The sequence below is a fragment of the Gymnodraco acuticeps genome, unplaced genomic scaffold (assembly GCF_902827175.1).
Source record: "Gymnodraco acuticeps unplaced genomic scaffold, fGymAcu1.1, whole genome shotgun sequence".
NCBI classification, from domain to species: domain Eukaryota; kingdom Metazoa; phylum Chordata; class Actinopteri; order Perciformes; family Bathydraconidae; genus Gymnodraco; species Gymnodraco acuticeps.
This window is the reverse complement of record NW_022992053.1, coordinates 519,263-545,524: the sequence shown is the minus strand read 5'-3', so window position 1 is coordinate 545,524 and position 26,262 is coordinate 519,263. Positions and strand designations below refer to the sequence as shown.

The following is a 26,262-nucleotide window of genomic DNA, read 5'->3' as shown; positions in this document are numbered from 1 at the left end:
GGTATAGGAATCTAGTTCTTTGATTGACTTTTTTTATTACATTGGATGCCATTTTGTCACAGGAGAGGTTTGCCTCAAGAATAGATCCTAGGTATGTAATTTCCTTCTTACTTGTGACAATAATGTCGCCCACTGCAACTGAGAAGTCGTCGGATTTGCTGAGATTATGTTTCGAACCGAAGAGAATGGACTCTGTTTTACCCAGGTGTAATGATAATTTATTATCGGCGAGCCAGGTGCAGATTCTGCCGAGCTCGGAGCTGAGGGTTTTTTCAACCTGCAACCTGTTCCTGTCAGAGACCAGCAGGGCTGAGTCGTCCGCGAATAGGAACAAGTTGCAGTCACATGCTGATGACATGTCATTTACATAAATTAGGAACAGTAACGGACCTAATATGCTTCCTTGTGGAACACCACAGCTCACTGGGAGGGGGGGGGGGGGGGGGGGGGGGGGGGGGGGGGGGACAGAGTACCGTTTACCTCCACCATCTGTTCTCTCCCCTCCAGGTAGGATTGCATCCAGCTCACCGATAGTCTATTAAAACCAATTGCTTTTAGCTTGTCAATCAGAATGGGGTGATTGACAGTGTCGAAAGCCTTTTGTAGGTCCAGCATCACCATGCCGCAGTACTTGCCCTCGTCCACCTCTTGGAACAAATGTATTTACTTAGTACATATCTGACATTAACGATTAAACACGTGTGTGCATTCTTTATAAATGCAAACCGAGTCAAGCCGACTCCGGAGGTGGCGGTATGCACCTTAAAGTTGTTTGCAATCCGCCAAAAAACCGAGAGAAGAAGAAGAAGACGAAGCCGACTCCGAGCATGGACTCCGAGCATGGACTCCGAGCTGTCCGATTTCAGGCGAGCTTTTTGAGACCTCCCCCGGCTGCGATCGGCTATTCTCGTCTACTTTCGAGGCGAGCCGCAACGCGTCTCAAACAAGCCTAATATCTCTTCTTTTTTTCGAGGGAAGGGGGGGTCAGAGGTCCTAGGTATAAAAGTCACGGCTCGCCACTGTTCCAACTATTGTGTTGCCAGATATAATCCCTGAAACCTGGTATTGAGCAGCAGACCTATGGTGAATACAAAACGGAATGTAAATGGTATTGAGGATTAAGATTGATCCACTTCACACTGCAACTTTCTCACCTCTGCATCTCTGTAAATCTATTAGAGCAAATCAAACATGTAACAGAAGTGTGTGTGTGTGTGTGTGTGTGTGTGTGTGTGTGTGTGTGTGTGTGTGTGTGTGTGTGTGTGTGTGTGTGTGTGTGTGTGTGTGTGTGTGTGTGTGTGTGTGTAACTTTTGGAGGGTTTTGTCAATTTTACAAAAACTATAATAAGTCATGAAAAGCACATGCTATAAAGAACGCACACAGTAGCCTGATTCTCTGCAAATTAATACTCTAAACTACATAATTTCAAGTACAATCAACTCATTTCCAGGTTAAATATGTCATTATTGTGTAACATTTACAATACACTTTTTAAATATTATTATTTTGAATAAAATGATTTATGAAGTATTATCCAGCTGTTTGAGGTTCATCAAAGATGTTAGAATTGAAACGTCTTTGATTGGTTCATACATGGACCTCTAATCATGTGATACGTCTGCCTTGTGTAACGTAGTTGCGTCATGCGTCATGGCGAGTTCAATCACTTTGGGCAGCCGGAAGTAGTCACAAGGAGAGAAGCATAAGGCTAATTCATATTTGGCGTATTGCAGCATAGTTTAGTTTAAAGTCATGTGAAATGTCTTATCGGATTGTAACGTCTCTGTCAACATAAGGTAAGACCTTCCCCACAGCTCGTGCTGAGGCGGGTAACTGATATTGACCATTTTCGTTGAGCTAGCTAGCTATTGCCTATAATGAGAGTAGCTAACTAATGTCAAGCTAACTAACTTTGCATATCCGCTGCCATCACAACTATTTGTTGTTAACGCTTTTTACCGTAATTTAGGTGTTTAGTTTCCTTTTTTGGACGTATTTACCGAAAGTGAGTTGCTAGTGACAGACGGGTAAATGCTTTTGACTTCGTTTATTGATTAGCGATTTGGCTCAAATCTTCAGGTTGCTGTTAGTTTCTATAGAATCACCGTCGATGATTATTATTCTACATTTAAAGTTGTAAAGTTAGTTTTGTTAACAAATTACATTGCCAGACACAGACTGGGGCTAAAGGTGAGTGCAGTCCAGTTATCTAACCCCACCGTGCATGAGGGGGACACACTGAACCTGCTCCCTCTGTCAGCTGGACACAGCTTAGAGTGTTACTCAGGAATCACGAGGCCCCCCTCCATAAACAAAGAAACAAATGTATAACCATTTTTTAAATATTACTGTATTTTTCACTTCTTTACCATGTAGCGAGCTAGCTAAATGTATGTATTTTTCTATCCCTATCTGTTAGAAAAATCTTTGGACGTTCTATCTCTAATGTGTTTATACTTGTGTATATAAGTAGTACGATACTTAAGTAGAAAGTGAATATTTAAAATAGCTGATGTAAATTGTGTTTCAGGATGGACTTTTTAAGTATTTGTAATCCTCTGCCTGTCCTTGTTTTTCAGCTTGGTTTGGGATGTCAGAGGAGGACTTTAAAATCACTGGCGGATAAAGACGTCATCGAGCGTATATTTTCCAGACCTATGCTTATAAATGTCCCTAACACTGACAGCCATGAGCAACAGTGCAGGGACCGGAGGCCAGCAGGAGTGGTCGGGACCCGGGCAGACGCCGGGGCCTTCGCGGGGCCCCTATATTTCCGTCATCACTAACAGGTTAGCTTATTCTCCACACAATCTCACCTTTAGAAGAAGAACCTGTTGACCACAGGAATGGATATGTTTTTGTTATCCAATATAGAATTGTAGTTTTTTTGTTGTTGCTATATGTAACATAGCTATGGGACATTTAACATGACATGTATGAGTCTGCTGGGCATTGGACGCAGTACACTGAATGTCTTTTGAGGCCCTGTGTGCCTCATGTCATGTTTATCAGTTTGCAGTGTTACACATAACAGTGGAGGAATGTACCCGGTCTCCTGACTGCTTTGCATCTGCATTGTAGGACCACCAACCTGCTGATCCGAGGGGCCATGCTGTTCTCTGTGGGAGTCTTCCTGTCCCTGGTGCTGAACTTACTCCAGGTGCAGAGAAACGTTACTCTCTTCCCCCCCGACGTCATAAGCAGTATCTTCTCCTCTGCCTGGTGGGTGCCACCCTGCTGTGGCACAGCCTCAGGTATGTGAACACTTATATGAGTGAAAGTCCCATGTAGTTTGCGTTTATTTCTACGTTTCGGTGGCAGGAAAGATGGGAGCAATGGCCGGAAATGGTTCTGTGGTTCTTTGGTGAAATAGTGTAGGGGGGTGTGTAGTGTTTTCACAATAAATCTTTCCTTGTGCATGTATATATATTAGGGCTGTCAGTCGATCAAAAATATGTAATCGCGATTAATCGCATGATGTCCATAGTTAATCGCACATTTTGTATCTGTTCTAAATGTACCTTAGAGGAATATTTTTTAATACTCTTATCAACATACGAGTGGACAAATATGCTTTATGCAAATGTTTGTTTATTATTGGAACAATCATATTGAATATATCCTGAATATTCTCAACACAACAACCTGGAACCTCTCTCTCTTACACTCTCTCCCAACCCTGTGTACTTCTCTGCACTGAGCCAGTTGCTCAAACAGACAAGCTTGTTTACAGGTGTCGGCGAAATGCCGCTCCTCTGTCTTCATAACAGTCAAAGCATGAGACTGAAGTTTGTGGGTTAAAACAATGCGCTGTGATGTGCAGTCGACACGTTGGATGCGATCCGAATGATCTAACGCAGCCCCTCGTCCTCCACAATGTTAAGCTGTAGCCCCCCATTTAGCTATCGCTGTTGTTGTCCAGGCGTCTCCCCGGCAAACTTTCAAGCGTGGTCTGCCGCAAGCAGTGTGCTTGGCTTGCTGTTTAAAACACCTTTTTTTGTATCCATAACTCTCGCTAGAATCTCCCATCATCCAACTAACAACAACAACAACAACAACAACAACAACGTCAAGCCTTTGGGCCCTGAAACTACGGGGCGGGCCGAGGACAAATGCGTTAATCGCACGTTAAAATAATTAGTGGCGTTAAAAATGTTTTGCGTTATTAACGCGTTAACTTGACAGCCCTAATATATATATATATATATATATATATATTTATATATTTGAATGGACTGCAGCTGACCTAAGAAGAACAATAAAGAAGTTCCTTTCTTTTGTATGTTCTTAATAAAAGATCTATTCTGAATTGCAAAGTGATTCTGAATCAAATAATCAAAGAATAAAAAACTTGGTCAGATTCCTTAAGATACTCAACCCTATCATATACAACCACAACTTCTAATCCTAACTGCTTGGCAACACTGCAGAGCTGTATTGTTGTTTATTTTGTATGATGTAGATGCTGGAAAAAGATGTTCCTAGGCCCACACCTTTGACCCAGTTGATCAATCTGTACTGCCCTCACTGAGCACAGACCAGCCTTGGGCTGCTGTGCTCTCAGTGTTTTGTCTCCCTGTTCCTGCCGGTTGGCAAGCGCTGTGTCACTTTGTGTCTGCAGCAAATGTCTTTGTCAATCCTCCGGCCCTAACTTCAAATTAGTGGTGCACGATAATTATATATATAATAATATATTAGGAATTATGACGTCATCCCGATAAACCCGATACCAGTATTAATAGCCCCGATAATATACAATATATTTGTTGGGTAAAAAAAAAGAAACAATACTGCGGTGTGGGTGGATTGGGATGAGGGGCGCTTGTTTTTCACTCGGCTCCTCCCGTTTTGCCAGTACTGTGGTATTAGTGGTTTAGGAAGAGGGGAGTTCTTCACAAATCCAGCGCTCCCTAACTCATGCCTGGCTGTGACGTAAATGGTGTGCAGCCGTGAAGCCAGGACAGTAAACAAACATGTCGCCGGTAGTATGGGACTATTTCAAAGTTTCACAGTTAGATAGTTCGCTTGCTATTTGTATTAACAAATGCAATGCAGAAGTTCCACGAGGAGAGAAAAAGGCAACGAGCTATAATACTTCCAACTTGATCAGTCACCTGAAACATCGCCATCGCTACGATGGTGTGTTAAAAGCGTACGAAGACGCCTGCGCTGCTAAACTAGCGGCGAATCCAAAGCCAGCTGCAAAGGCACCGGGGCTTTTATCTATCGACGAGGCTTTTGAAAAAGGCAAGACGTTTGCCAGAGACGACCCCAGGGCTAAAACGATCTCTAACTTCATCATAGAAATGATGGCGCTTGACGAGAGTCAAAACTGTTCTTGGCTTTGTTTTGTTCATAGTAGTAATGCTCATGTCATTTGCTCACTACTAGTCTTTTTTTTTACCACCAGGTGTGCAAAAACTACTGGTACATTTAATATATATATTATATTATTATCGGTATCGGTCTTGAGAAGCAGGAAGTTATCGGTATCGGTTTCAAAAAAACAATATCGTGCATCCCTACTTCAAATACATCTTCAGTGTTTGTCACGAAGTTCCAGCTATTCTGTGTTCTCATTGTGTTTCGATTCCGTGCTCCAGAAGTCTTCCATTACAGTAAACACCACCAATATATGTAGAAAAGGGCAATGAGATATTCATCTTAAAATATGATCTGCAGAATTGTTACATACAGGTCTATGAATGCACAGCTCCAATGTATTTAAAAATCCATCTGTAAACCAGCATAAGCACATGCACACAGCCTTGCATACTAGTGTACCGCATGCCCTCAGGCTCCACTAGCTGCCATTATTGAAATGTGGTCCCCTGGGAGCAGAGCTGTGGATAGTAATACAGCGTTCCCCAGCCGCTCCGCACTAAACACAACAGCCCGGGGCTCTCTCCCTCCCCAGACACACCACGTCGCTTCCACTTGTTGCTACCACACATACACGCACGCACACATGCACACACACACAATGCTTAGTCCCCCAGGGGAGGGCTCCTGTATTTTGTTGACTCATTGCTAAAATTAATCGGTTTTGAAACCACATTTGGGTAGTTCAAAGGATGTGAGCTGTGATGTAAATCACAGCAGTTAATTTGTTTTGTTTTTTAAATATGGCTGTAGGCTTTGTCAAATTTTAGGTAAAAAAACAGTGGCAATTACAGTTGAAATACATTAGCCACATAATCATTCATTCATTGACTCACACAAGCTGACCATGAAATGGAAAGAACAACACGTTTATAATAGGTTGACCTAAATACATCCAGTCTGTTTGTAGTTGTTGTCGAACAAGAAACGGTCGCTTTTGTTCACACTACGAGCAACGAAAGCAGCAGAACTGCTAAGCTACACTATCGCTGAATTGATTCAAGTTTTTCGAGTCAAGTTTTTGCCTGCTTATGTCAGTAACTGGCATTTGGAACTGGATACTGGCAAAAATATGTTTTTCTTCCAATAGTTTTGAGTGAAAGGAATAGTGAGGAAAGAGAAGGTGATTATTTGTAGCCTCACGGCACGGAGCACTGAGGAAACTTTGACTTTTGACTATTGCTTTATCGCGCGTCCTGTGAACAAAGGTTTATCAGTCACATGAAACATGGCTCTGGTGATCCTGGTCGGCCGTTCAGTATTCCCTCTTTGGTTGAGTGCTTCATCAGAATTGAATTTATGCTATCTGAATGCCTATTGTTTTTATATATTCAGTTTTATTCTTATTTTCTCTACAACTTATTCAATATTAATAAAGACAAGTTACTAGAGAACACAGTTAGTTGGAAAGAAAATGGCTCTCCATTGATTTTTCTCATCGCATCAATGACTACAAATATCACAGAGAATGACAACACAAACTTCATTATTAACAAGCTCTGAAACAGAATGAAAAAATAAAACATGATTTCAACTCTCAAGGTGGGAACCCAAAGGAAGTCACTAGAATCATATCCAGCACACAATTGTTCATGATAAGCCAATAACCTTGAAAGTCTCTTCATTCTAGGAAAACATATGATTGTTTATTAAGATAAAAGTATGTTTGAGTAATGAACTAGTAAGTAATAATAAAGGTTCTTCTCCCAGCCCCACCCACATGATGATCAGAGCAGAGGGAGCGGCCTGTGTTGCCTGGATGTTGGTCTGTGTTCATGTGTCCTCTGTCCCCTGCAGCGGGCATCGGGCTGCTGTACCCCTTCATCGACCGGCGCCTGGGGGAGCCTCACAAGTTCAAGCGGGAGTGGTCCAGTGTGATGCGCTGCGTGGCCGTCTTTGTGGGCATCAATCACGCTAGTGCTGTATCCTTGACAATCTGGGGCTTTCTGCATCTGTTGTCTTTCTGTTCCATATGTTATTAAGAAAAACAAAAAGCCTGAGTAAGACTCCAGTAGGTTTCAATAGTTTCATCCCAAAACCTTATTTAGCTTCCTTGTTCCTTCACTCGTCCCTCCCTTATGTCTGAGCTCACCATGTAGGACAGAGGAGTGCTCGGGTATGAAACGTGATTCCCTCGAGTCACTTCAGGCTCTCTACACTTCTTCCTATTTATAATGGATCGCATGAACATAGGCTCTGGATTACTTTCCAAATGTCTTCACTTACTCTGTATATCCACCAACGCAGCACCACTATTACAAATCCTAAATTATGATTCAAACCAACTAGGGGTGTAACGGTTCACAGAAGTCACGGTTCGGTTCATACCTCGGTTTGGGGGTCACGGTTCGGTACGGGTTCGGTACAACAAGGAAAAGCAAAAAAAAGTCCCAAATGCATATTTGTTTTTGCTGTTATTTATTTTTAACAGTAGTGCAAGTTTTGGTATGAAAATAAGGAACTCTAACATTTGGAATCATTAACTGTATTACACAGTTAAAAACAAACCACAACCAGACACACTCAGATGGCCATATTATTTATAATGGCTGTAACAAGCTGTGTCTTGTTACAGCCATTAAAGAATGTCTTGAAAATATTAAAATAAATAATAAGAAAGTGTTTCAATCACAATCAATAAAAGGCAATACAGAACTGTATAACATCTCCTGATGTCAAAATATAAAATAAATACAATGATAAATATAAAACAAAATAAAATCTGTACCTTTAGGAGCAATGTCTAACATGTGTAATTAACTTGTGAGTGTGTGAGGCCATTATGCCTAAATAAAGGTACTCAAGCTTTACTCTACTTTCAAGTTTGTCTACGTTGTCAGCAGTGAGGGCAGATCTGTTGGCGGTAACTATGTCACCTGCCGTCGAGAACCCTCTCGCTGGGGACTGAGACTGACTCGGATGTGATTGAGCATGTTTGACGTGTTACCACTAGCATACCGCACCGCTGTCGAACAACGCCGACACACCGTCCTCATCCGATCCACAACTCGCACCCCATCATTGTTGTAGTCCACAGGGAACCCGAAATGTTCCCACACACCTGATTTAAAAGAAGCAGGTGGGTTCTAGCTCCTGTGTGTTGTGTGAACTCGCCAGAGCTAACTGTTCTTCTTCATGTATTGTGTTCGTTTTGTTGTGTTTTGTTCTTCATTTGTTATTTACGGGCGGCTGGCTTTTAGGCGCAATACCGCCCCCTGGGTTATAAATAGTGTAATACTGCCCTGAGTGACAGACTTTTTTCCCACTCGTAAAAAAAGGCGTATTCGCCGTGTGACTGCATGTGCCGAACCGTGACGGCCGAACCGTGACGGTACGGGACGAATACCGTTACCCTAAAACCAACCCATTTCTAGGATTTCTCGATACATTTTTTAACAAAACAAAAAAGTGCATAAAAATGTCTTAGATCATGCTTTACCATTCAAAGCAGCTCAGACGGCTGTGGGCGGAGCTTTGGTACTCCTGCAGTGAGAACACTTCCACCTGCACCTGTGTATGCTCCCTCCTCTGGACGCCTCCTCCCTCCTCTCTCCTACCTCCTCCCTCCTCTGGACCCCTCCTCTGGACGCCTCCTCTCTCCTACCTCCTCCCTCCTACCTCCTCCCTCCTCTGGACGCCTCCTCCCTCCTCTGGACGCCTCCTCCCTCCTCTGTCCTACCTCCTCCCTCCTCTGGACACCTCCTCCCTCTTCTCTCCTCTCTCCTACCTCCTCTGGACGCCTCCTCCCACCTCTCTCCTCCCTCCTCCCTCCTCTGGACGCCTCCTCTGGACGCCTCCTCTGGACGCCTCCTCTGGACGCCTCCTCCCTCCTCTCTCCTCCCTCCTACCTCCTCTGGACGCCTCCTCCCTCCTCTCTCCTCCCTCCTACCTCCTCTGGACGCCTCCTCCCTCCTCTCTCCTCCCTCCTACCTCCTCTGGATGCCTCCTCTCTCCTCTCTCCTACCTCCTCTGGACGCCTCCTCCTACCTCCTCCCTCCTCTCTCCTACCTCCTCCCTCCTCTGGATGCCTCCTCTCTCCTCTGGACGCCCCCTCTCTCCTCTGGACGCCCTCCTCTCTCCTCTGGACGCCTCCTCTCTCCTCTTGACGCCTCCACTCTCCTCTTGACGCCTCCTCTCTCCTCTCTCCTCTGGACGCCTCCTCTCCTCTTGACGCCTCCTACCTCCTCTCTCCTACCTCCTCCCTCCTCTGGACGCCTCCGCCCTCCTCTCTCCTCTGGACGCCTCCTCCCTCCTCTGGATGCCTCCTCCCTCCTCTGGATGCCTCCTCCCTCCTCTGGACGCCTCATCTCTCCTCTGGAGGCTTCCTTCCCCCTCTCTCCTCTGGAGGCTTCCTCCCCCCTCTCTCCTCTGGATATTTCCTCCCTCCTCTCTCCTCTGGACGCCTCCTCCCCCCTCTCTCCTCTGGATGCCTCCTCCCCCCTCTCTCCTCTGGATGCCTCCTCCCCCCTCTCCTCTGGATGCCTCCTCCCCCCTCTCTCCTCTCTCCTCCCCCCTCTCTCCTCTGGACGCCTCCCCCCCCCTCTCTCCTCCCCCCTCTCTCCTCTCTCCTCTCTCCTCCCTCCTCTCTCCTCTGGACGCCTCCTCCCCCCCTCTCTCCTCTGGACGCCTCCTCCCCCCTCTCTCATCTCTCCTCTCTGCTCTGGACGCCTCCTCTATCCTCCCTCCTCCCTCCTCTGGACGCCTCCTCTCTCCTCCCTCCTCCCTCCTCTGGAAGCCTCCTCCCTCCTCTCTCCTCTCTCCTCCCTCCTCTGGACGCCTCTTCCCTCCTCTCTCCTCCTCCCTCCTCTTCCCTCCTCTCTCTGGACGCCTCCTCTGGACGCCTCCTCTCTCCTCTGGACCCCTCCTCCCCCCTCTCTCCTCTGGATGCCTCCTCCCCCTCTCTCCTCTGGATGCCTCCTCCCCCTCTCTCCTCTGGACGCCTCCTCCCCCCTCTCTCCTCTGGATATTTCCTCCTCTCTCCTTTGGATATTTCCTCCCTCCTCTCTCCTCTGGATATTTCCTCCCCCCTCTCTCCTCCCTCCTCTCTCCTCTGGACGCCTCCTCTCTCCTCTGGATATTTCCTCTCTCCTCTGGACGCCTCCTCCCTCTCTCTCCTCTGAACGCCTCCTCCCCCCCTCTCTCCTCTGGACCCCTCCTCTCTCCTCTGGACGCCTCCTCCCCTCTTTCTCCTCTGTATATTTCCTCCCCCCTCTCTCCTCTGGGCGCCTCCTCTCTCCTCTGGACGCTTCCTCCCCCCTCTCTCCTCTGGACGCCTCCTCTCCCCTCTCTCCTCTGTATATTTCCTCCCCGCTCTCTCCTCTGGACGCCTCCTCCCCCCTCTCTCCTCTGTATATTTCCTCCCTCCTCTCCCCTCTGGACTCCTCCTCCCCCCTCTCGACGCTTCCTCTCTCTTCTGGATGCCTCCTCCCCCCTCTCGCCTCTGGACGCCTCCTCTCTCCTCTGGACGCCTCCTCTCTCCTCTGGACGCTTCCTCCCTCCTCTGGACGCTTCCTCCCTCCTCTCTCCTCTGTATATTTCCTCCCTCCTCTCCCCTCTGGACTCCTCCTCCCCCCTCTCGACGCTTCCTCTCTCTTCTGGACGCCTCCTCCCCCCTCTCTCCTCTGGACGCCTCCTCTCTCCTGTGGACGCCTCCTCTCTCCTCTGGACGCTTCCTCCCTCCTCTCTCCTCTGGACGCTTCCTCCCTCCTCTCTCCTCTGGATATTTCCTTCCTCCTCTCTCCTCTGGATATTTCCTCCCTCCTCTCTCCTGTGGATATTTCCTCCCCCCTCTTTCCTCTGGACGCCTCCTCCCCCCTCTCTCCTCTGGACGCCTCCTCTCTCCTCTGGATATTTCTTCCCCCCTCTCTCCTCTGGACGCCTCCACTCTCCTCTGGATGCCTCCTCCCCCCTCTCTCCTCTGGACGCCTCCTCCCCCCTCTCTCCTCTGGACGCCTCCTCTCTCCTCTGGATATTTCTTCCCCCCTCTCTCCTCTGGACGCCTCCACTCTCCTCTGGATGCCTCCTCCCCCGTCTCTCCTCTGGACGCCTCCTCCCCCCTCTCTCCTCTGGACGCCTCCGCCCTCCTCTGTATATTTCCTCCCCCCTCTCTCAAAGTGCCGATCCATTTCGTCATAAGTGAGAGAGGAGGAGCCTAATCTGTCTGCTTGTATTCTTTGTGGCTATCTGGCTGAACACAGCGAGATCTCCAGAGCAGGGCTGCACTGTCACACAGATATGAACCCAGTGTAGAGCTTCCAGACACTGACTGCTTGGTCCTTGACCCTACCTCTGTCAGAAAGTGGACTTTGCCAACAACGTGCAGCTGTCTCTGACTCTGGCGGCGCTCTCCATCGGACTGTGGTGGACTTTTGACCGCTCCCGCAGTGGCTTTGGCCTGGGGGTCAGTATCGCCCTGTTGGCTACGCTGGCCACACAAGTACTTGTTTATAATGGAGTCTTTCAGTAAGTTTACACACCTAGTTTATATACATTTAGTGTGCAAGAAAATTGATGACAAAAAGTGGAACACATTCAAATGTTTGCAGGTTCAGAATTTTGAATACATAGTCATTAAATCACATAGTAGAAACTTTCTTTAGTGTAATTGTGTATTAATCTTCTATTTTTTCATTTGAAAACATTCCTGTTTTCAATATCTTCAGTACATTTGTTGTGCAATATTTAATATAATCCTAGGAAAACATGGATGAAAGTTAAGTGTCGGTATGTTATAATTCAGAGTTGCTGTCATGTGCTTCCTCTCTGCACAGGTATACTTCTCCAGACTTCCTGTATATTCGCTCCTGGTTACCGTGCATCTTCTTCGCGGGGGTGATAACCATGGGAAACATAGGGCGGCAGCTAGCCTTGGTAAGAAACTTGAATCATTTGACTAAGTCTGCTTTGTCAAATCACTGTCTGAGATCCATGCTGGTTTCTTGGACGGTAAAGCAAATACAGGTGTCAGAGTTGATCAGTGTCCTCAAAAGTTATTCACTTGTAGATACTGGCCATGAAAGTGGTTTCAATCTAATTGGTTTCTCCTGCTCTTGTGTTTTCTTTCAGTATGAATACAAATTCATTCAGGAAAAGACCCATCAGGACTGAGGGATCTCTCCAGGCCCTTGTAATTGCAGCAGTCTGAAGCCAGAGGCAGTTATCAGAGAACATCTTCATGCAGCATACGCACAGTTGAGGCATGTCCAACGAGACCTGAACTCCTGATTGGCTGCCTGCTGCTTTCCAATGGACATGACAGTAGTTTTGATTGGCTCTTGTCAGGTCATTCAGAACTCCGGTGGCTTCTAACTGAGCTGAGACAAACAATGAGGGCGGAGGTTGTTGTGTTTGTGTTGCTGTTTATCTCTACGTACCTGCGGGGGATTAGCAGCAAAGCATCTATCGTTCTTCAGATCAGCTTTGTTGTGCCAAACAGTCACACAGGATCAGTTTTAAAGTCTGCTCTTATCACCAGTCTTTCACAGCCTTCATGTATCAGTGGAGAACACACAGCCTAGTTAAATTGCATCTGAAAAGATATGCATCTATAGACCTGACTGTTTAATGTATGTGATGACTTGACATTTTCTTGATAAAGGAATTATGCTGTGTACTGTACACTGGCTGTGAAGCCACCAACATGTGTACATCATTGGTTTGAGACGACTTCCTATTGATCGTGAAATCTTCTGAGGGCTTTGGAAGAGCTTTTAGTACATTTTTAAATGAGTTCCACGCATACATAAACACTGCTTTGAGATGTGTGCATTTTTTTAAAGAATTCACTTATTGTTGGAGAATAAAACATTTTGTAATGATTTGTTCCTTTTAGGGAGCAACATTTAGTCAATTATTATATGTATCCTTACTAGTTTCATGGTTTAAATAAAGGCCAACATTTAGCGTTATCAGCGTAAATGCCAAATCTCCCAATTAATCTTCTTAGCTCAACATTTTCTGTGCGGTGCTGTGTACATGTGAAACTGCTGAACGTGGATTTAATTTGAATCCTTAATCTTCATTACAAAATAGATCATATATTTATAACTAGATCATGAAGTTTGGAAGGTAGAACTGGGTCCATGTAATCTCTCTAGCTCAATATCTAGTGATGTAACACACATTACCACAGAACTGATGGATAAACTGATGTTATAGACAATTAGCATTATGTTTGGCTGGTTTCTGAAGCATACTGACGGCGTTGTGAGTGTGAGCTGAGGATCCTGTGAGCTCCAGTAAGACTCATGTTCTTCTCTTCTGGTCTCATCCTGGTTGGAACTGTTTCTGCTCATCTGAATGCAGCTTCATTACTGGTCCCTTACCCACAAAGAAGAACCTCCTATGGTAAATGGACTGGCGCTTTATCCAGTCTTTACAACACCTCAAAGCGCTTTACATACTACATGTCATTCACCCATTCACACCCATTCATGCAGAGCAGTGTACCTTACTCTAGGACCTAACATTCAGACACATTCACACACCGTTGGCCATGCCATCGGGAGCAACTCAGGGTTAAGTATCTTGCCCAAGGATACATCGACATGTTGGCTGCACGGGCTGGGAGCGAACCCACAACCTTCTGGTTGAAAGACGGCCACAGTTGCATATACACATATACAGTGTTTAGCAGTGTTAAAGTTTGTTCACATCTGAAGTGCTCGGTGAGCAGCAGTTGTTAGCTGACACATTAAGAGCCCTCCTGGTAGAAAGGAATACACAAGAAGAAACCTGCAGAATAAAAGTACCTGAAAGAAGTGTGACTAGGTTTCTTAACCTGTTAAGCCCCAAAGACCCCTTCGGCGGGTATTTTTTTTCTTTTCTTTTCACGACACTGTTTTAGGGCTTCTTAATTCTTAATATTAAACAAACTATGAATGTGGCGTATCCTCCTAACGGGAAGAAACTCAGCTAACTGATGATACGAACCATTTTTACCGAAACATTAACACAAGTCTCACAAGAAGGGTCTAAATGAGCCCTGAGCGAAAACATGCTAACGCAGAGCACAGAACTCTAGCTATACCGATCGATATACTTATTGGATCTGCACAAACAAGCTTAGATAACATCCTGAGATTCCACAGATTATAGAAATATAAGTATCATCATTGAGCGATTAGAACTCGCGACAGGGGAAGGAAATACAGACAACACACGACGTAGCAAAACACGGAGATATGCTCACTTTAGCTGTTATTCTGATCAAAAGTTGTGTTCATTGGCATTAAAACGAGAAAAAACGTGGTTGAAGGTTAATCCATAGGTTATAACAATGTGTCTGTCACTTTGAAAAAAGTATTGATAATCCGTAATTTCATTTTTATGCAAAAATCGGAGAATAAATATTAGCTGCTAATGGTAGCCACCAGAGGTTAGCGCAGCTTCCGGTTTTGCTACGCGTCCCTCTCACTCCTTATTTGGTAACGTGTGTGTGTGTATGTGGAACTTTCCCTCAATTCCAATGGCTCTAGCGGTTAGAAAGAGATATCAATCATCAAAATCGACCAAGGGGGGCCAGAGATATGGAAAATCCACCCAAATGACCCCAGAAGTGGTTTTCTTTTGCTAAATCTCTCTAAAAAGGTCAAATGCCACTTGTTTTGCATCAATCTTGATACAGGGTAGTTATTATATGTTGTACTTTGGATTCCTAAAGCTTTTAGTCTACCATCCCATCATTCAAGGTTGGTTTTTCACTATAAGTCATGTGTTTTTTTTGGACGGACACAATAATTAATTTGTTTTTACTATGTTCAATCTGAATTGACTTTAAAATAAAAATAAATCTGTATTGATTCTGACTCTTCTACATCCAACTCACAGGTTTATCATTGCTTTGAGAAAAAAGAGTATTAATGTTCCCCTTTTAGAAGTGTAGTTATGGTCATTTGTTCTGGGAATGTCATATTCGAGCCTGAGACCTGGAAAGGCTCGGGGCTTAACAGGGACACTATTTTATAAAACACAATGGTTACAATAACAGGTACAGAAGCCTTTTAAACAGTGTTTTTAATACATTTCATGACATATACATGTAGATGACGATAGCAGGTGATGGATAATGTGGAAGACCCTGGTGGAGAAGCTCTGTAATGAATGTTCAAGGGTTAGCATATTTCAGGGCTATTCAATTGGCGGCCCCGGGCCAAATCCGGCCCTGTGGTGATATTTACTGGCCCTTTGAGTATAATGTTAAAAAGTAATCTACTTTTGTTCTTTTTTTTAAAGAGTGCCTTTAAGAGTTACATTGAGAGCTAGAAGGGCAGCCATTGCCTGAAAACATCGGCGGGCTCAGGTTTCGAACCCACCTACTAGCTACTGTAGTGACAACTCCTGTCATTTATTGCATCTCTGCGTGAATGATTAGATCAAATGAAATGATGTTGATGGTTAAATTAGCTTCACATGTAGGCCTACTGAGTTCTGAACTTGCCATTTAGATCTATAAAGGCCTTTGGGCTATGTTGTTTGATTTAGTTAAACACAATATATGCACTCCACTATGCTGTTGTAATATTTACTGTATCTGAAGCTCTTAATATGATTGCTCATATTTCAAGCCATCTTTTTCCCAGCCCCTTGCTTTGGATCATTTTCACCAACTAATTGAATAGCCCTGGCATATTTGATACCATTATTGCAGTTAAATAATGATAAGTCTTACAGAGGTTCAACACAGACTGATAGTTCCAGTCAGTGAAGCCACCTCTGAAACCTGGACATCTGCAATGTGTTGGTGCAATAAAGTACACAGCCTTTTTCCTGCTTCCTCTGCTGTCCCTTCCATCACTAGCAGAGACCTGCATGCCTGGTGCTGGAACATTTGACTTTAGCAGGTTGAAAAATTGCAGTCAATAATACAAATAGTAGATAGATATTCTTGAGAAGCGGCTTATCAAAAAGATATAATTCAAAGAGTAACTTAACGAGACTAATGCATGAAAACGTTACATAAAGAAGAGAACAATGATTGTAAATGAGGTGAGGAGTGCAGGAGGTTCCCTGCATTTTTACCCTACATTTGATTATATATTTACACCCCCAATTTCATGAAATTGGTATTATGTGATTTTCTTAAACACCACCTAGATAACGGGACTCATGCAGGCATTACTCTTAGTGACGTTGTAGGGACAGAATAAAGTCTCCTGGATGTTTGTTAATACATCCTCCTATGCATTGAATTACTTACAATAAACTCTTACAAGAAACTCAAATAGCTAGATCTTTGTATAAAATGAACAATTCATGTGGAGTACAATATTTGAAATGGAGTAACTGCTATGCTTGTCAAAAAGAGAATACAAATGTCAAACCTCACAGCTCTGAGTTCAAGAGCTTTAGCCATTTTAAGGACTCACATACAAGTACATGTACTTCAGTGCAATATTTCATGAGATAAGTGTTGTGATAAAATCTGAAACTTATTTAAAGCTCTGGCTAATTAAATGGAGATGCTACATATCTGGAACAAATGCTGAAACAAACTGTAGAATTTCACACATCAACTGGTCCGGTGTGGACTGCTAATGTGGATTAATGTGTCCTGTCTCTTACCAGCTCCCACATACACACGCTCGTTTAGACAAAAGTAATTAAGATGAATAATCTGAATTTAAAGAGCCTTTGTTTGCATTATTGCTACATTCCAGGATAAGGACACATTTTCCCTGTGCTTTACATGATTGTATGAGGCAATTTGCTGTGTGAATGTTATTGTTCAAGGCTAACTAGCTAGTAAAACAATAGGCGTGATGTGTCACAGCAGTAAGTGCTGCTCCGAAGAGCTAAACTCCCCACCACTAATGAATTCATTAATCTCTCCATTTATTCCTGACAAGCAATTATCTCCTCTCACAGAATGAGGGTCAGCAGGCAAGGTTGAGAGTCATCACATATTTTCTGAGGAGGAAACATTAGAAGAGAGCCGATGGTGCTGTCCTCATACACCTGCTCCTGTTGTGTCAACACTATGATACACCTCTTTCATGACCTGCATATGAACACTGCTTTTTAACGCCTTTCATTCTTTGTGGACAGGGCCGTGTCTAGTGGCCGGGTGGCAGAAACTGGAACTGTTACTGCCCCAACATTTACATGTTACATTTAACACCACAAGGAGTATTGAGTATTGAGTTTGCATCCGCACACACACACACACACACACACACACATACACACACACACACACGCACACGCAGGCACGCACACACACACACACACACACACACACACACAGACACACAGACACACACATACACACATACACACAACACACACACACACACACACACACACACACACACATGCACACACACACGCACGCACAACACACACACACACACACACACACACACACACACACACACACACACACACACACACACACACACACACACACAGACATACACACAGACACACACACACACACACACACACACACACACACACACACACACACACACACACACACACACACACCACACACACACACACACACACACACACACACACACACACATGCCCCTTTCACACCAACGCGGTTCCCGTTCTAGCTCCGTGCTAGTGCTCTTCTGGTTCGGAACCGGTTTTTCTTTTTAGCCCCCGTTTTGTTCACACTGCCCAGAGCCCGACTGGTGCTGCCGCTGCTGCGTCATGACGTCACCGTTTACGTCGCTGATTTTCTCCCCAACGGCGTCGGGCATGGATGTATAATAAGAACTGGATACAGCGTGGGAGTCGGGGGCTCGTTCTTTCCTATGATGAGAGCTGCTCATTGGCGCATGAAGGAAAAATGGCCCAACTTTTGAGAGCGCGAAACATCACAGATTACCCGTCATGCCTGGCTAGAGCATGCGCAGTTGAGTTGCCCCTTAAGCCCCTCCCCCCGAGCTCCCACTCTCGGCTCACTAGAATGAATGGAGAGAGAAAATAAATCTAGATTCGGCTTTTAGTGCATTTTACAATTTTAAGGACTTAATGTAATAATAAGGGCTATAAAATAGTTCATACTGAGTAGTTTATTTAGTTTAAAAAAAAGTATCCGCTGATTTACAGATGTCTCTTTCCCCATGTTAGTCAATGGGGAAAAAGTTGTTTTGGACTGGGTGACGTCACGGACTGATACGGAAGTTGCAGTACCGCCGTTTGGACACAACGAATGTTGGGCACAGAGTCTGGCGCACTTCCTGGGGGCTTGCGTCTGGTCGATGATCGTGTTGCTTTTAATCACACGAAGGCAGATTAAATTAAATAACTACTTCTCAACCCTTGTACTTTTCTCCAGAGTGCTGTGGTTCATTGTTTATTAACCCTCCTATTGTCTTCATTTCCCCCCCTTACTTTGGTGTTCGCGGTGAAATTTGACCGGTCCTGTTTTAACTGCTATTACATTAACACAAAAACCATTAATCATCACCAAATGTCATTTAACACCCTTTCAAACTGTAAATATTGTATCAGACTACTGGTATACATGAACAACTGCAGTAAATATACAAAGAACAGACACTGAACATGTATTGCGTGTGCCAGGTGTGATTCATGGGGGTGGGGGGAACACATCTAGAGTATGTGTGTGTGTGTGGGTGTTTGTGTGTGTGTTTTATCTGATCCGGATGGTTACTAATTCCTTTTCTTTATGGCGGTCATTTTTGAACGGGAACACCATGGGTGTTACAAAGTTGACTAAATCATCCAAAATGTAATGAAAGTGGTGATCAGCAATTGTATATGTTCAAATGTCTACTGTGAAGGATATCATAAAGCCTTAATGCAATCGAATGTAAAACAAAAAAAGTTATGGTTGATGAAAGTAGTAAATCGGTCAGATTTGACCCGAAGACAACAACAGGAGGGTTAATGTGTTTCAGCGGCATTTACCGACCGCTGCAGTGCTGCCCGCTGTTTGGCATCACAACGCTGTTATGAAAGTTTCTCTGGTATAAAATGGGTGATGTTAGCATAGCAACCGAAGCTAAACTGACTATTGTGGTGACACGTTATGGGACATAATTCACCGTTGGGTATATTGTGTGTTGCAACACGGACCTGTTAGTGAGGGTACCGTGTTGTGGTATTCATGCTAGCTTGACAGTAGCAACGAGCAGATGTACTTACCTTGTCTTGCTACAAATGAAAAATAAAGTGTGGAGTTCCATACTGAACACACCGCCTCTGACTCCCTTTCATCGGCTCTACACTGGTGACCCTGACGTTTTCGTGAAAGATTTCGAAGACTTAACCTGTTAAGCCCTGAGCCTGTTTTTCAGGTCTCAGGCTCGAATATGACATTCCCAGAACAAATGACCATATCTTCCCTTCTAAAAGGGTTACATTCATAATCTTTCTTCTCAAAGTAATGATAAACCTGTGAGTTGGATGTAAAAAAGTCAGAATCAATATAGATGTTTTTTATTTTAAAGGAAATTCAGATTGAACATAGTAAAAAACTGTAAATTATAGTGTCCGTCCAAAAATTATTTTTTACTTATAGCGAAAACTACCCTTGGATGATGGTTAGGTAGACTAAAAGCTTTACGAATCCAAAGTACAACATATAATAAGTACCCTGAATCAAGATTGATGCAAAACAAGTGACATTGGACCTTTTTAGAGAGGTTTAGCAAAAAAAACTCCACCTCTGAGGTGATTTGGGTGGAAATGGGGGTTTTACCGTTTCTCTGGAACCCATTGGTCGATTTTGGTGATTGACATCTCTTTCTGACCATTAGAGCCAATAGAATCGAAGGGGAATCTCCCCACACACACACACGGTAAAAAAAAAAGGTGGGGGCTTTGCACATTTAGGTTTGCATCAGAGTGAAGCTATCTCTCGCTCTGACATCTGGAAACGGAAAAGCAGGTTTATTGCTTATGGATTATCAGAAATCATTTCAAAGGGACACAGACACATTGGATTAACCCAGTGGTTCTCAAACTTTTTCTGTCAGGCCCCCCCTTTGGAGAAAAAAAAAAGTCGGGCCCCCCCAACACAAATAGTTAGGCTCAGTGGCGGCGCCAGAAATTTATTTTGCGGGTACTGTGGGGTAGCTTGACGTTTCATAGAGGGTGCTCAAACATTTAGGGTTTCCCATTAATGTACCGGGCGGGCGCTACAGTGGAATGTTCTACTGCAACACTCCCCACACAGATACACAGTGTACCCGCGACCAGGGGCGGACTGGGACTAAAATTCAGCCCTGGAAACTGACCCAGTCCGGCCACATGAAATATCAAATGTTAGAAATTCGCTGTTTATTATTTAAAGTTTTACGTCCGATTCGCTCCTTTTTTCCTCTCTGTGCACAGCTCCAGTTTGGGCATTGGCCTGTCATCAGATTACATTTTTAGTTGCTGCTGTAGCGGAAGTTTAGTACAATTATTTTTTGATGAAATTCTCCACCCTCCATAATTGCAATTGCTTCAGTTGCTTACTACTTTTTAAGGGTGGTGATGACAGTTACAGTACGAACTGAAGTTGATGCGATTTGATTGGATTGTGAGGCATGAGTGAGCCTCATCTGATTGGTCAATCCCTCCATTTCTTTTCAACAAGGGAAGCCAATTTTGGCTAGCCTCCTCTCGCAACAGAGTGCAATACTGTTTCATCATAACATCTAGAGGGGCGCTGTTTCACTCTTTGTAAAATACTCAAAGAGAATGGGGGAGAGACGGGCCGGCAGAATAATTACCGAAACTAAACAAAGTGTTTTTATTTATTTATTAAAATTATAACTACAATCCAAAAAAACAGGGGAAGCCTGGCATCCCTTGGCCTCCAGGAGAAAACGCCACTGAGTTCAAGGGATAATTCTCACCCACCTCTTGCTCTTGCCCTGCACGTGTATGTGCCAGTTGAGCTGGTTCTTCCACCAGCTCAACTCTGTCCCTCATCATGAACGCAGGAGGCTGGCTGTATATCTGAACTCACGCCCCCATCATTCTCTTCATCATCTTGCACTTATTCTAAGCTGCTGCTGATAGTACTTGTAGCAGCGCTGCTGCCAAAAAGGTCTGTCAATTTGCGACATTTATATGCTTCACCTGCGAGTGACTTCACCTTTTTCTCTCTTGCCTTCTCGGCCCCACCTTTTTCTTTTTGTTTTCTTTGATTTGTATCCATGTTTTTTCATTCTCCCTGTCTGCCGCGGCGTCTAATCCCTTCTCTTCGTGTGGCTGGTCTTTTTTCTTCTTCGTGTGTGATTATTTGACAGATAAGAACCACACAACTGCATTAGCGCCCTCTGTCGGCCGTCAGTGCAATTTAAATGATGACGTTAAACTATTTTTTTTTTTAAAGGGCCGGCCGGCCGTCAACGGACCTTGACGGCCGGCCGTTCTGTGGTTCTCCAGATTCTACAGATGGCCAGTCCGCCCCTGCCCGCGACTGTTACAATGAAGGCTCGATAATCAGCTCACAGCATATAGGTGTATGCAGGGGTAAAGTGCTATTTTTATAGGTGGTGTGTGGACCTCACATAGGGGGGTCCGGGGGCAAGCTCCCCCGGGAAGATTTATTTTTAAATATTGAAGTTAAAAGCATCAATCTGGTGCACTTTGAGAGCAAAATGAAGAGATCTATGGATACCTCTCTCAACACAGAACTGTAAACAGATTTACTATTTCTTTATGGATATTTTACAAATCACCCTTTTAAACTTTATTCTTGTTTTACTGTCATATAGTATTTCATACCTGTTTTTAATTTATTCTCTTATTTTTGTATAACTATAATGATCATATAAACGTGTGCCTCGGAAATAATTGTTTACATTAATGGTGACCAAAACGTTTGAGACCCACTGAGATAACACTGAGAGAGTCCTTTAGCCCACTGAGTCTCTCAGTGAGCTAAAGGTCACAGCAGGATTTGGAAAAACTTGTCCATGCTTTTATCTTCAGTAGACTCGACTACTGCAATGGTGTCTTCACAGGTCTCACTAAAAAATCTATTAGAAAGCTGCAGCTAATTCAGAACGCCGCTGCTCGAGTCCTCACTAACACTAAGAAAGTGGATCACATCACTCCTGTTCTGAAGTCTTTACACTGGCTTCCTGTGTGTCAAAGAATAGATTTCAAAATACTGCTGCTGGTTTATAAAGCACTGAATGGTTTAGGCCCAAAATACATTTCTGACCTCCTGCTAAATTATGAACTATCCAGATCTCTCAGGTCTTCAGGGACTGGTCAGCTTTCTGTCCCCAGAGTCAGAACTAAACATGGTAAAGCAGCGTTCAGTTATTATGCTCCAAATATCTGGAACAAACTCCCAGAAACCTGCAGGTCCGCTACAACTCTGACTACTTTTAAATCCAGGCTGAAGACTTTTCTTTTTGTCGCTGCTTTTAATTGAACTATTCATATCTTAGACTGCACTGTAACTTTTATCCATGTACTTTTTTTCTTTTAATGTTGAATTGACTGCACTGTAACTTTTATCCATGTATTTTTTCTTTTAATGTTTATTTTATTAGCTTTTCTTTTTAATGACTGATTTTAAATGCCATTTTCTTAATCTCTTTCATTTTTTGTAAAGCACTTTGAATTGCCTTGTGTTGAAAAGTGCTATATAAATAAACTTGCCTTGCCTTGCCTTGCCTCAGTCTGACAGGAGAGGACTCTCCTCCACTTTGTTGTTGAAAAAACTCCTTATATCCGTTGGCGTAGCACGCTAGCACTAGAAGCTAACAACAACGATCTCCGGTACCGGTTCCGCTCTCTCTCTCTCGCTCGCGCACGCACACAAAATGGCTCGTTCCACACACACACAGAGCCGAGCTTTAATGAAACACAGAGACCCAAACGTAATAGTTAATACCCCCCACTTTGAGAACCACTGGATTAACCTATGGATTAACTTCAGCAGCGTTTTTATCGTTTTAATGCCATTGAAGACCACCTTTGACCAGACAACGACACAGGTAAGCCATGTTAGCGTTTTTAGCTACCTAGCACCACATGTTTTGATGTCTGTTTTTGTTTATAAAGTCGCAAGTTCTTATCATAGAGTGATAATGTATGTACCCATCGATTCTGGGGTTTAACAGGTTAATGAACATGGCTGATCGCGATTTTTTTGTTAAACTGCCGGAGTTTTGGGAGCATGCTGCTGCGGCGTGGTTGATTGATTGAAAAGTTTATTAACAGCTTGTATATTGGGTACAGTACAGTACAGCTCAAAACATACAATTGTTAAGGGGATGCAGACCAGAGAAAGACTTTCGTCTTGTTTACATCAGGGTCCCCCATTTCCAATTCATCATGTCATTTAAGACATATAAGACATATTTGACATACAGATGGCTTATTTACAATTTACATACAGATTGCTTATTTACAATTTTCATTTTAGATTTCGTTCTAATACATCCTAACCGGACATTTAAGACATACCAAGTCTACAGATATACAGTTAGTAACAGAGTCTAAAATGCGAGTATATACATAGATGGGGGGGGAAGCTGTCCATTGAACGACAGGTTGAGATTTGTACCATTACCGGGGCCAGTTTTGCAATGCTCTCCCCCGAAGGTGCTCTTTAAGAGAGGTTTTGAAGGTAAGTATAGTTTTACTTTCCTTTACAGTTGTGGGAAGAGCGTTCCACCTTGATGTGGCATAATTGCGAAACGTGTATTCTCCATTTTTTGTGCCAAATCTGGGTTTCACATGATTTGTGGAGCTCCCTCTGGTGTTATGATCATGGTATTCCTTGACCTTTGGGAAGAATTTTGACATGTACATGGGTACCATAGAGGTGTAGTGGATCTTGTAGACCAGGCCCATTGCAAGTAGCTGTACTCTGTCGTCTACTCTAAGCCATCCTAGGTTGTCAAAGTGGGCAGAGGTGAGGTGGGTTCTAGATGAAAGGTCAAGCAGTAGTCTGACCAGTTTATTTTGCGATGTTTGAAGTTTTATTTTTAGCGCCTTGGAGGTGCTATGGTACCATGACGGGCAAGCATAGTCATAGTACCCTTGAATGAGTGCTCCTGCCAGAGTTTTCAGGGTGTTTTTGTTTACCAGAGAGGAGATCCGGTATAGGAATCTAGTTCTTTGATTGACTTTTTTTATTACATTGGATGCCATTTTGTCACAGGAGAGGTTTGCCTCAAGAATCGATCCTAGGTATGTAATTTCCTTCTTACTTGTGACAATAATGTCACCCACTGCAACTGAGAAGTTGTCGGATTTGCTGAGATTATGTTTCGAACCGAAGAGAATGGACTCTGTTTTACCCAGGTGTAATTATAATTTATTATCGGAGAGCCAGGTGCAGATTCTGCCGAGCTCGGAGCTGAGGGTTTTTTCAACCTGCAATCTGCTCCTGTCAGAGACCAGCAGGGCTGAGTCGTCCGCGAACAGGAACAAGTTGCAGTCACATGCTGATGACATGTCGTTTGCATAAATTAGGAACAGTAACGGACCTAATATGCTTCCTTGTGGAACACCACAGCTCACTGGGAGGGGGGGGGACAGAGTACCGTTTACCTCCACCATCTGTTCTCTCCCATCCAGGTAGGATTGCATCCAGCTCACCGATAGTTTATCAAAACCAATTGCTTTTAGCTTGTCAATCAGAATGGGGTGATTGACAGTGTCGAAAGCCTTTTGTAGGTCCAGCATCACCATGCCGCAGTATTTGCCCTCGTCCACCTCTTGTTTGATGTGGTCGCTCAAATAAAGAAGGCATGTGTCAGTGGAGTGGGATGTTCGCACACGTGGAGGCGCACTTTGCCTGCCACCGTGTCCGTGACGGGGACCTGAGATATTTTCATGTGGTGGCGGCGCTGGGGAGCTCCACGTCGTCCAGGTTGGTTGGATTTATCGCAGATCCCCCACGCCATGACAAATATGAGGCGATTAAGGCCCTTCTCCTTAAGACATTTAGCTTATCTGCTAAGGAGAGGGCTCGCCAGATTGTTGAGATCCAAGGCCTAGGAGACAGCAAGCCATCCCAGCTCATGGAGAAGATGCTGAATCTGCTGGGGGGGAAGATCCCCGGATTTTGTTTGTGGAGACGTTCCTGTGCCACTTGCCGCCCCGGGTTCAGACGGCGCTAAACAACACCGTCCATTACTGAACCCCGCGCCTTGGCTGAAGAGGCAGACCGTTTTTTCCTGGCGACCCACCAGCCCAGTGCAGAGGTGCTAGCTGCGACGCTCAGTGCCCCCTCGCCAGTTGGGAAGGCTTGGGGGGGTGCGGGCCGTGGCGGTGCCAAGCCGGCGTAGGGACACAGGGGACTGTTTTTACCACGCGCGGTTCGGGGCTAAGGCGAAGAAGTGCATCGCTCCCTGCAGTTACAAATCTCCGGGAAACGAGAGAGCCAGCGCTCGGTAGTGGCCCTGAGCGTTGGCGGCACGAGCAGGCTTCTCTTCGTTAGCGACAGTGTCTCGGGAAGATGGTTTCTTTGTGACACGGGCGCCCAACGGAGCGTGGTTCCTGCGTCGAAGGAGGACGTCGCTCAAGGGGGACACGGACCGCAGTTGACGACAGCTAATGGCGGCCACATCTGCACTTACGGCGTGAGGCCTATGTGTTTATGTATTGGAGGACAGCGTTTCAACTGGGATTTTGTGACGGCAGACATTTATTTTCCCCTCCTCGTGGCAGATTTTTTATGTGCTCACGGACTCCTTGTGGACGTTAGAAACACACGCTTGGTTGATGCCTTGACGTTTTCCTCCCTGGTGTGTATGCTTGGCAAGGCGGCGTACAACGGGCTGTCGGGCTTGGTGTCGGGGGCAGACAGTTTTCTCAGGCTGTTGGCCGAATTTCCGGACCTGACGCTGCCCACTTTCTCTGCGCTCACCACCAAGCATGGGGTGGAGCACCACGTCACCACCGAAGGTCCCCCAGTCTACGCCAAGGCCCGGCGG

The 26,262-nt window shown here is 44.7% G+C and overlaps 1 protein-coding gene across 2 annotated transcripts; it reads left to right on the top strand.

Annotated features, from left to right (window-relative positions):
• Window positions 1–832: 832 nt before the first annotated feature.
• Window positions 833–13,300, top strand: insig2 (insulin induced gene 2). 2 transcript variants are annotated; one of them, XM_034202075.1, is made up of 7 exons: window positions 833–1,083; window positions 2,581–2,790; window positions 3,083–3,255; window positions 7,181–7,305; window positions 11,679–11,845; window positions 12,154–12,253; window positions 12,449–13,300. In XM_034202075.1, exons 2-7 carry the CDS (start codon window positions 2,669–2,671, stop codon window positions 12,488–12,490), a joined length of 729 nt encoding a protein of 242 aa, XP_034057966.1. In that variant the 5' UTR covers window positions 833–1,083; window positions 2,581–2,668; the 3' UTR covers window positions 12,491–13,300. The 2 variants fall into 2 exon arrangements, with proteins under 2 accessions (XP_034057966.1, XP_034057965.1); XM_034202074.1 differs by lacking the exon at window positions 833–1,083 and adding an exon at window positions 1,627–1,797.
• Window positions 13,301–26,262: the final 12,962 nt, after the last annotated feature.